The 12,249-nt window shown below is 39.8% G+C and overlaps 1 protein-coding gene across 4 annotated transcripts in view; it reads right to left on the reverse strand.

Annotated features, from left to right (window-relative positions):
- ERCC6L2 (ERCC excision repair 6 like 2) overlaps positions 1-12,249 on the reverse strand; it is a 133,250-nt gene that overhangs the window by 71,478 nt on the left and 49,523 nt on the right. For all 4 annotated transcript variants that reach the window (XM_055125781.1, XM_055125783.1, XM_055125784.1 and 1 more), the window contains 5 exons: positions 8,725-8,886; positions 7,193-7,400; positions 4,992-5,132; positions 3,873-3,986; positions 868-987 (listed from right to left, as the gene is read on the reverse strand). In XM_055125781.1, the coding sequence (XP_054981756.1) occupies positions 868-987; positions 3,873-3,986; positions 4,992-5,132; positions 7,193-7,400; positions 8,725-8,886 (745 nt within the window). The remainder of the gene's footprint in view (positions 1-867; positions 988-3,872; positions 3,987-4,991; positions 5,133-7,192; positions 7,401-8,724; positions 8,887-12,249) is intronic.

Raw genomic sequence — 12,249 nt, forward strand, 5'->3', positions numbered from 1 at the left:
TCTCACTAGTATGAGGTGAGAATAAAAACTATTGTTTGTGTTTCCCTGATACTACGTCAATAGGCACTGGTGGAGGGATGGGTAAACGATCCCTCCACCAGTGCCACTGTATGAGTGAAATGCAAACACAAAAGTTTATGTTTGTAACTGTATTTCACAGTGATTCTCTAATAAAAAATTTTTTAAAAAGATACTACATGATAATGATTAATTTTTCATGTCATTAAGTATCTATTCATCTCATCTCCCCACTTTTTGTTGTTTTATTTTTTGTTTTGTTTTGGGGCCATACCTGCTGTGCTCAGGGATTTCTGCTGTCTCTGTGCTCAGGGATCACTCCTGGTGGTGCCTGGGGGACCAGACGGAGTGCCAAGGATCAAACCTGGGTCAGCCGTGTGTACGTGAAATGTCTTACCTACTGTACTATCTTCCTGGCCTTCTTATTCCAACGTTTTGATAGGGTTATTGGCTTTACTGTGCTGAGCTTTGTGAAAGCTTCATAAATTTTGGATGGTAGCTCCCAACAGTAAACACTCCCAGTCAGTTGGGTGTTCTGTTATTTTAGCCCAAATTCCTTTTGTCATGTAAAAACTTTTTTAAGCTCATATAGTCCCACTTGCTTATAATTTCACCATCCCTTATTTTTTTTGAGGGGAGAGGATGGAGGGCTTACAGCTAACCCTGCTCAGGGTATACTCCTGGCTCTGATCCCAGGGATCAGTCCTCACAGGTCTCAGGGCTGCCAGCGATCCAACTGGGCTCAGCCACGTGCAAAGCAGCTTCCCAGACAGCTGTGCTCTCCCGCCACTCCCCGTGAGATAATGGTGTTCATGACATCCGGTGTGCATATTATTTAAGAGAACATACCTTCATTTTCCCACTGTATTTTGGGTCAGAAAGTGTTTCAAAGGCTGCATCTTTACTCTTCTGCATAAAATCTGGGAATCTAGAAAACACCTGGTCACAGATCCTTTTGATAAGTGTTTCCTTAAGGGGAACAATTAGAAGAAAAGAGACTTCAACTTAGCACATTTAAACCTCTATGTTTTTAAATTTCTTATGGAAAAGTCCACTTAGAGGAAATACATTACTTTGAAAACTTTTCCTCTTTAAAGTCATATTTATAATATAGAAAACCTTAATATTACTCATACAATGGCAGCTCTGATGAACAGTGAGGCAATTACTTTTAAAAAAATTTCTAAAACAAGAATAAAATACTAACTTTCCTTGTACAAGGAAAATTACAAAACACTACTTTAAGAACTAAAAGAGGACACTAGGAAATGGAGACACATCCCCTGCTCATGGATAGGGAGAATTAGCATTATCAAAATGGCAAAATTGCCCAAAGCACTATGCAAATTTAATGTGGTCCCTATCAGGATACCCATGACATTTTTCAAAGAAATAGACAAAACACTCCTGAAATTCATATGGAACAATAAACCCCCACGAATAGCTAAAGCAATTCTTGGAAAAAAGAGATGGGTAGCATCTTACTCTTATGCAACTTCAAAGTCTACTACAAAGAAGTAGTAATTAAAACAGCATGGTATTGGGCTAGAAACAGAACTGCAGACCCATGGAATAGCATTGAATATCTTGTCACAGAGCCCCAAATATATGGCCACTTAATCTTTGACAAAGGAGCAAGAAATGAAAAGTGGAACAAGGAAAGCCTCTTCAACAAGTGGTGCTGGGAAAACTGGATAGCTACCTGCAAAAAAATGATCTCTGACCTCTGTCTAATGCCAGGCACAAAAGTCAGATCAAAGTGGATTAAGGACCTCAATATCAGACATGAATCTATAAGATACATAGAGGAAAATGTAGGCAGAACTCTCCATGACATTGAAGCTAAAAGCATCTTTAAGGATGAAACAGCACTGACCATGCAAGTGGAAGCAAACTTAAACAAATGGGACTACATCAAACTAAGAAGCTTTGGCACTTCAAAAGAAAAGTGACCAAAATACAGAAAGAGCCCACAGAATGGGAAAGAATATTTACCCAATATCTATGAAATAAGAGATTAATATCCAGGATATTAATATCCAGGGCTGGAGATAGCACAGCGGTAGGGCGTTCGCCTTGCACGTGGCCGACCCGGGTTCGATTCCTCCACCTCTCTCGGAGAGCCCGGCAAGCTACTGAGAGTGTCTCGCCCACACAGCAGAGCCTGGCAAGCTCCCCGTGGCATATTTGATATGCCAAAAACAGTAACAGCAATTCTCCCATAGAGATGTTACTGGTGCCCGCTCGAGCAAATCGATGAGCAATGGGATGACAGTGACAGTGACAGTGATCCAGAATATACAAGACACTAGTAATACTGTATAAGAAAAAAAACTCCAACCCCATCAAAAAATGGGGAGAAGAAATGAACAGAAGTTTCCTCAAAAAAAGAAATACACATGGCCAAAAAGCACATGAAAAAATGCTCCACATCCCTAGTTATCAGGGAGATACAAATCAAAACAACAATGAGATATCATCTCACACCACAGAGACTGGCATACATTCAAAAGAACAAAAGCAACCAGTGCTGGCGTGGATGTGGGGAAAAAGGGGGGGTGCTTTTTCACTGTTGGTGGGAATGCCGACTGCTCCAGCATTTCTGGAAAACAATATGGACAGTCCTTCAAAAACTAGAAACTGAGCTTCCATATGACCCCACAACACCACTTCTGGGAATATATCCCGAGGATGCAAAAAGGCACAGTAGAAATGACATCTGTACCGATATATTCATTGCAGCACTGTTCACAACAGTCAGAATCTGGAAAAAACCTGAGTGCCCTAAAACAGATGACTGGTTAAAGAAACTCTGGTACATCTACACAATGGAATACTATGCAGCTGTTAGGAGAGATGAAGTCATGAAATTTGCTTATAAATGGGTAGACATGGAGAGTATCATGCTAAGTGAAATGAGTCAGAAAGAGACAGACATAGATGGACTGCACTCACTTGTGGAGTACAGAAGAACATCACATGAGGCTGACACCCAAGGACAGTAGATACAAGGGTCAGGGGGATTGCCCCATAACTGGAAGACTGCTTCATGAGCAGAGGGGAGAAGGCAGATGGAATAGAGAAGAGATCACTAAGAAAATGATGGCTGGAGGAATCAGTCAGGATGGGAGATGCATGCTGAAAGTAGATAATGGACCAAACATGATGACCTCTCAGTGTCTGTGTTGCAAGCCATAATGCCCCCAAATAGAGAGAGAGTATGGGGAATATTGTATGGGGAATATTGTCTGCCATGGAGGCTGGGGGAGGGTGGGAAAGGGGAGTTATACATGGGATATTGGTGGTGGGGAATGTGCACTGGTGGAGGGATGGGTGTTTGATCACTGTGAGATTGTATCCCAAACATGAAAGCTTGTAACTATCTCACGCAGGGTCAATAAAATTTAAATTTTTTTTTTTAAAAAAAGAATAAAATACTTGTACAAACAGCAGCATAAAAGAACAGTAACAAGAATTCAGATGCTAGAATTAACTTTTAAACAGCTTTCAGACAATAAAACAAAAGGAAAACGTAAATTCCTTAAAAAAGCTCATCAAAAGGCCCTTTTATGATGTGTTCTGAAATAAAACTTTAAAAAGCCTCATCCAGTATCTAGCCAAGCAAGTCTGTCAGGGGGTTAAATAAAATATGAGCATCAGCAAAAACACACAAAGCTAGTATTTTCATTTAACCTTAACATTTCTGTTAGATTAAAAACTTAAGTTCATTTATTTCTCTGAAAAAAACATCAAGCAAGTCAGTGTTCTCTGAAATTTCATGCACAAATAGTATTCTATAGCAGCCACGAAGTGTCTGTACCAACACACAGAGAGCCACCAAGTCCAGCCCAGACCTGCTGTCTGGAAGCACCGGCAGTGTGCAGCAAGGAGACGTGGTTCGCCACCTTCTGCAGGACGGCAAGGTAACTGAAGTACAAGGCTTTCATTGCCTCCCCATCCGAATTGGCCTGCAATCAGAAAAAAACACAGGACATAACACCAAGTACAAGTCTAACATGGCTATGTAGTATCAACAATATTCATCTGGGGGCTACTGTTGGCATTATACATTCTGCAAACATCTGTTTGTAAAATATGTGTAAATCACGACCATGGAATCATACTTCTGTTGAATCATAATTTAGTAATAATTTAATGAAATTGGGGAGAAAGTCCTTTAGAAAGTGTTTATCTTCTTGACACAGAGATAGATATACTGTTTTTTTAAAGAAGTTCCGGTAAAACACTAAGGCAACAATCACCAGGTTATACAGATTTCTTCACTCTGTCATTTCATTTACACTCCAAGATTTCCTAGGAAACCAACACTCTTACAAGGAATAAAGTGCTAAGAACCAACAAAATAAACAGCATAAATATTATCTGAATAAATATTTATTTACACCCCCTCTTTGTACCTCTTCATGACTTAGCAATTACATGAATAAAGAAGTAAAAAAAGGTAAAACTAAAATAAAATAAAATTAAAAAGATTAAAATAGGTTTTAGAACTACAACTACTTATTTCTAAATTATTTTACTGTGCTAAGACAGTTTCTACTAATAAACAACATATCTCATATTAGAATAATTATTTTAAGTATGCTATCAAAGAGAAAGTAATTTTAGTGTCAGGGAATAATGAGATACTCCCTGAAAAATAAAATAAAATTTCAAGTTGAAAGCTGTAAACTTCTCTGTAAATGTTGAGGATAGAAAATAGAAACTACCTTCAAAAACTGTTTTTTTTTAAAAAGGTATTTGTAAACTGTATTCTGCTGATTACTATTTGCTATTATAAGAATATTTTTGAAGATGATTCCTTATTAATTTATGGCTTCTTAAGTTAAGGGTTTAGAAATTTAAAATTGTCTAAGGAAAAGCCATTTTACCTAATAACTTGCTCTGGTACTAGAATTAAGAACCACATTATCAAAAGCAAAAGAGTCAAGATGTACTAATGTCATACTTGCCTTATAACAACAATTCCGCCTTTTCCGGCCACTACTGCAAGGACAAGGCTCAGAGGACTTGAGTATCAAAACTACATCTTCGGTGTCTAGTACTGCTTGATAGACAGCTTTCTGAAAATCTGTCAGAGAACAATACACCATCTGCCAAAGGAGCAGCAGTGGCCACAGTGCACATTAGACGTCACCGGCTACCGGGTGAGACTCCCTCTCTCGGACATGTCCTCCAGCACCACCACAGCCAATCTCCCATGTTCCTGGACACCCCCCTCTCCCAAACCACAAGTAACAACTCCATTTTCAAATAAACGCTTTCTCATTGGCAAAAGCGCAAAGTATAAGAAAAATAATTATGTGATTTCGTTATGTATTTCTCAACATATTGTGGATTTTTTCATGGCTTCATATTGACCATCATACCAATAAGTGATCGCAAATGATTAATGTCTATCAAGGAAAAGATTAGGTAAGGGCAAGAAGAAAATTTTCCCTTGAATAATACCACTAAGAAAATGCATTTTATTTAAAAATTACTTTTTTGTTTTTTTTTTGGTTTTTGGGTCACACCCGGCGATGCACAGGGGTTACTCCTGGCTCATGCACTCAGGAATTACTCCTGGTGGTGCTCGGGGGGCCATATGGGATGCTGGAAATCAAACCTGGGTCGGCTATATGCAAGGCAAACGCCCTACCCGCTGTGCTATTGCTCCAGCCCCCCAAATTACTTTATTTTTAATAGAAAAAAATTACTGAAAAATCTTTATTCTTAAATAATACTAAAACTTGGGAAACTGGGAATTTCTAAAAATTTAATATTGCTGAAAATGAAGTATCCTTATTTAATATCTTGCTATAAATCTCTAATGTTATTAAATATTGATTAAATAAAAGCAGTAAGTTGTTATTTTGTGCCCAACTGCAAAAGAAAGAAAAAGATACATAGAACAATAGTCACTAAGTTATAGGGGACACACTTTACTTTAAATTTCTGGAACATATTTCTGTTCTAAAAACTGGTAAATTTCTCCTAGATATGTAATTAGGGTCAGAAAACTAAATATAACTATAACAGGGCTTTTACAAATGACTTTTACTTGGAGAAAAAAAGGCAAAATAAGTAAAAATGAGAAGTATGCACATGCAAGCAAATAAAATGATGTCTATATATAAAACTGTACTAGATTTTAAAAATGTAAACATGAGCTACTATCTACACCTTGATACTAGTTCATATACCCAAGGACAAAAAGGGGTCAGGAAGACAGTTCAGAGGCCAGGGACATGAAGTCTTGCATGCACAAAGACCCCAGTTTCAATCCCTGGCACAGCATGCCACATTCCCTCCACTTTACATACAGCTCAGAGTGGAACCCGGGACCTCTCAGCACTGTAAGGGGAGCAGCACTGCTCACCTGAACGGAACTGTATGGCTGAGCTGGTGGGACCACTGCTGAGTGGCCCAAAGGCACCCCAAACAAAACTCCTCAAGAAGTACCACCCCACTCCTCAAGATACAAGAGAGAATATTGAAGATGACAGCCAATGACTGAAGTATGAAGAAATTTTGAATTCTTTTCTGCATATCTACTGATATATAACTGACAAAGTTATGTAAGTTTAAGGTACTTGAATTGGTACTGGCACCCATGAAATAATAAAATAATTAACACAACATGTAAAATGGTCAACACATCATCACCTCACTTGATTGCAAGTTGTTTTGTAATGAGAACATTTAAGGTCTACTTCCATATGAGTTTCCAAGTACACAGAAAAACAGAGTTGACCTTGCCTGTGTCGTCCATGAACCCTCTGGCCGGTCTGTGAAAGTCTGTAGCTTTAGCCAACATCTCTCCAGCCCTCTTACCCCAGGTCTCTGCAATCACCCTCTACTACGTGTTCTGAATTTCTTTTTAAAGATTCCACATATGAGACCATACTTCATTGAGAAATAAATACATCAAAAAAATCCTCTAAAAGTGTAAGAATAAGTGAACAACAAACCTGTAAGTTAACATGTTAGCAAAGTTAATAGGGGAAATCACTGAGCTCAATTTAATGTTTTTTAAACTTTTCAAGTACATTTTTCCCACACCAAGTACAAGACAAATTGCAGAATACCATAGAAACTATATACTACAAAAGAAAATGTTTAGACTATAAAATAACAAGAAATCAACAATACAGCCCAGAGCAGGTCTCACCCGATCTTCCTTCTTAGGCAACTGGTCCTGGATGAGAGCTTTTGTGCGCCGGAGGAACCACCCGGACATCTTCTCCGCCAGCCTCTGCATGGCCTCCCGGCCGGTGGCCAACTCTCTTTTTGTTGCTGTGTGTCTCTGACCATGTTCTACTGGATCAGAAAACTGCTTCTTGAAATGTACTCTGCTGCCTAAAAGTCCTGGCACAGCCCTTTATAAAGGCAGAAAAATAACGATAGGGCTTTATAAAAATATGTAAAAATAAGACTAAATTCTTTTTGTTTCTATAACACCATCAATGTCAATAATAACAAAAGCCAAGAAAAGAGAATGTTCTTTCTTAAAATTTCAGTAAACATAATTAGACGATGGAATTTGTAACTCAGCCAAGATATATACTTCAGGAACCAGAATTATTATATAGAAATGGGTTTTCATGAAACTCTCTACTCCGCATATTATGGGATCAAATACTTCCATAAATAAACTGAATTGTTGTTTTTTTTAAACTACATTTTTTAAAATTTAGGTACCGTGATTCACAAAGCTATTAATAACAGGGTCTGGGCATATACTCTCCAAAAACCAATCCCAGCACCACAACTTCCCTTCACCAATACTCCAGTTACACTCTCAACTCTGCCCACCACACAGCTTCTCCCCTGTACAGGCACAATTTAAAGTCTACTATAGCTGCGTACAGCAGTGTAAGCTCTGTGGTTTACATGTATAAGTAAGTTTGCCTTCACAGCATTACTGTGTTCAGGGCCCTTGACCCTGTTTCACCTCCAGAACACTTCCTCCTTCTTTCCATTTATTTCTCCCCTTCCCCGAATTGTTCCTTTCAGAGTTCAGGGAAGGCGAGAAATACACAGGAACCCTGTAGTCTAGAGTCAAGGGTCTGCCCACCTTTTCTATCTTCCTCCCACTCCCTTGTCTTTTTTGAGTAGGGGGGCACCCAGCAGTGCTCAGGGCTTACCCCTGGCTCTGAGCTCAGGAATCATTCCTGGCAGGCTAGGAGGACATTATATAGTGCCAGAGATCAAACCTGGTCACAAGGCAAGTACCCTACCCACTGTACTATTGCTCTGCCCCCTTATCTTATTTTTGTTTTGTTTTGTTTTTGGTGAAGCAGGATAGTGTTCATTGAAACTTAAAAGATGTGACAGAGAGAAAGAGAAAAATTAACTAGAAAATAAGATAACATTATTGAATGTATTGACTATGATGCTATCATTGCGCTATGGCTAGCACAGTGGGGAGGACGTTTGCCTTGCACACAGCCAACCCGGGTTCGATTCCTTCGTCCCTCTTGGAGAGCCCAGCAAGCTACTGAGGGTATCTTGCCCGCATGGCAGAGCGCATTTGATATACCAAAAACAGTAACAACAAGTCTCACAATGTCACTGGTACCCGCTAGAGCAAATCGATGAGCAACTAGATGATGGTGATACAGTGATACAGTTGACTATAATGAATACTATTTCATTACTATAAAATTTTTATAAAATTTTCCAAAAAGAGTTTTCACTCACCAGTCCATTACACACCACAGTTCCTTCATGTTATTCTGAAGAATGGTTCCCGTGAGGCCAATACGGACTTTACATTTTAAAGCTTTCATAACTTCTGTCACTCTGGCCTTTGGGTTCTTGATTCTGTGAACTTCATCCACAATGACAGCAGACCACTTCAAACTGCACAGTGAGGAAAAATGAGAGGAAGTGAAGAAAATCTCCCTTTCTTAGTCTATGTAATTTTTGCTTTCAAAATCTTGAAGCTTTTATTTCTCTTTACATTGATGATTCCATGGAATTAAAACCTAGCTAATCTGTCATAAAAAGTTTGTGGAAACACAAGGATACAGAGATTGTTGCCTAGTGTTTAAAGATAATCGAAAAACATCACTAAAACATTACTAGAATGACAATAAAGGAACTTTAAAGTTTTAAAAAAAACAAATACAAAATAATATTTAAAAATTATAATGTTTAATCAGAATGGAAAAATAGCAACATAAAGTTTTAAAAAATATATCATACAGCTCTGTCTGCTAAAAAAAAGTAAGATCCATTGTTACTTAAGCATTCCCATGGCAAATTTAATAAAAAAATGACAGGCCAATGAAGAAATGAGTGATCTTAGTACATGTGTCAGGGGAATTAATGAAGATCCCCAACCCAGAGATGTATACAAAGATAAAAGGGGGCAGCATAAAGTCTAAGCAATGAGTTAACTTTGAAATTTAACTTTGTCTGCCCTCCCATTCTCCAGAAAGGACAGGTTGGAATCGCAGTTAATAATCATTCCTTTAAAAATCACAATCTGACTTTACTGATAATTAGAGAAAAGTACAACTAACAACTGCAGAATAGACTTTTCTTGTCAATGACCTGTGGATCAGAAACAATGTGGCGTGAACACACCCATGCACCAGAAGGTGCTCCTGTCCAGCCCCACAGCAGAATGCAAGCCCCTGCATTCCAGACCTGCTGCACCGCGCCAGGCAGCACCTCATCTCACGCTCTCTGTACTTGCAGCATATCCTCCAATAAGCTCGTCAGCATATTTTCCTCAATTCTGAAAGCTGTTCCAGCAAATGACTGAATCCAAAGGGAGTTCCCAGGAACCTCTGTCACCAAGCTGAGGACTTACAGCTTGCAACTAGAGGAAGGAGTGGGTGGGTGGGAGCAGTTTCCTGGGAATGAAGTTTTTACCATGTAGGATTTTGTAATACACTTTTACATCTGTTAAAAAAAACAACAATTTTTCAAATGGACTAAAGGAGTGGAAATTATATTTTTTTAAAAAATATGATGAGTGGGGCTGGAGCCAATAGCACAGCATATAGGGCATAGGTCTTGCACGCGGCCGACCCAGGTTCGATCCCAGCATCCCATATGGTCCCCTGAGCACCACCAAGAGGAATCCCTGAGTGCATGAGCCAGGAGTAACCCCTGTGCAACGCCGGGTGTGACCCAGAAAGACAAAAAAACAAACCCTAAGGGGTGGAGCTGGAGACAGTACTGCAGGTAGGGAACGTGCCTTGCCCACAGCCAACCCCACATGGCTGCCTGCACACAGCACTCCATACGGTTTCCTGAGCCCTGCCAGGAACATCACCTAAGCACAGAGCGAGGAGTAAGCCCTGAGCACCATGAGTTTGGGTGTGGCCCCCAAACAAACAAACAAAAAATTATGATGAGTGAAAGATGGAAAAACATCTACAGCACTGGAAGCTAGAAGTTGAAGATCGATGTGTGTACTTAGGTTTATGAGAATTTGAAGTGAACACAGTTTTGCTCAAGTATGTCTTATTAAACATACCCTCATTAGTACGACTATATTCAATCTGGCACTGACTATAAAATACCATCTGATCATTTTGGGGATTATATCAGAAACCTACAGAAAACACCTAGAGACACTCCAGTAGCCCTGATAAAGGCGAAATTCTCAAAGAATCTTTCAGAACTTCTAATATAGTCCACATATTACTACCAAGAATGATTCCTGAATGCAGAGCCAGGAGAAAACCCTGAGCATTGCCAGGTACGGCCTCAAAATCAAAATAAGTAAGTACATTTACAACAAGTTCCATAACTAAAATCATTCATGAAATTCACTCAAGTCTGAAAAACAGATTTTACATAAGACTTAGAATGAGTCATATTCCTTATAAAGCACTTTATAGAGAGTGGTACAGAAAAAATAGAACAAGAAAATGAAAATTCTGATACAAGTTTGTATGATAACATTGGTTTGTCCTTTCTGCCTTGGCACAGGGAGCTTAGGTTTACTGGGTTACTCCCATCACAGAGCTCCCATTCTTCTGTGTTTATTTGTAACCTCTTTCTTTGTTCTCTGCTTCCCCAACCAGTCAATCACCTTTATCTCCAAATCAGACTCTGTTAACTTGTAAATATTGCTTTGCTCTTCTCCTAATGTCCTTTGCATAGTTAATTCAGATCAGTGTCCTTTCTGTATAGACACAAGAAGACAGTTAATGTTATGTTCTGTAACTTGGGAGTTAACTGACTCTGAATGATATTCACTCCTGGGTTATCTGTTCTCTCAACTTAAGCCTCAGTTGCCCTTAGTTCCTAGCATCCAAAAGCAGGGTCCTGATGAGGGACTGGATGGACCCAGGGCAAGCTGTGAGCTACCCTGGCATCAAAATGGGCCAGGCCAAAGTGCCAAAATACTTAACTAGAAGTTAAGAGCATAGGCATGAACAAATTCTATCATGATCCAAAAAGTAACAACTATATTAGGACCCTGCTAGGGTTAGGAGAGATTAATCTGGCCTGAGCACTGTAGCCTGAGATCTATAGCGAGATGTCCCCAGGAAAGCCACCCTACAAGCTTAATATATCTCTTACTGTGCCCATACAAAATAACTAATATTAAGGAATAGAATTAAGATGTTACTTAAAATGCTAATTAAATGACTGCTGGACTAATGAGAGGAGAAACACACCCTAGGTGACATTTTGCCCTTGAGTGGAGGGCTTTCATATGCTGATTGTGCTGTTTGGCCTGGTCCTGCTGCTACCCCCAATGCTGGGAGTTGGAGAGAGACTAGAGAGAGGCCAAGGCAGGAAGTCGGAGCAGGGAGAGCTGAGCAAGGGGACAGGAGGACTGCAATGAGGAGCCTAGGGGAGCTGGAACAGGCACTGGGGAGAATGGAATAAAAGGCAACTGATCACCAACCAGCCTGGCCCTCGTTTCCTTCTTTGTCCGCCCATGGCATTGGCTGTCCTGGGTGGGGGAGTGACGCAAGCCCACTGAACAAAGGTGTCGAGAGAGAGCTGAGGATTCCTACCCGCTTGGTGATTACACGGAAGTTAAGGGGACGAGAGAGATAGTACAGCAGGTGGGACACTCACTTTCCACATGGGCCACCCACGTTAGGTCCCCAGCGTCTCATATGGTCTCCCAAGTCCCATCAAGAATGATCCCTGCACACAGAGCCAGTAGTAACTCCTCAGCACTGCTGGCTGTGGCCCCCAATAAACGAACAAGCAACAACATAAAGTTAATCATAATAAACTATTTTA

This window comes from Sorex araneus, chromosome 2 (genome assembly GCF_027595985.1).
Source record: "Sorex araneus isolate mSorAra2 chromosome 2, mSorAra2.pri, whole genome shotgun sequence".
Classification (NCBI taxonomy): Eukaryota; Metazoa; Chordata; class Mammalia; order Eulipotyphla; family Soricidae; genus Sorex; species Sorex araneus.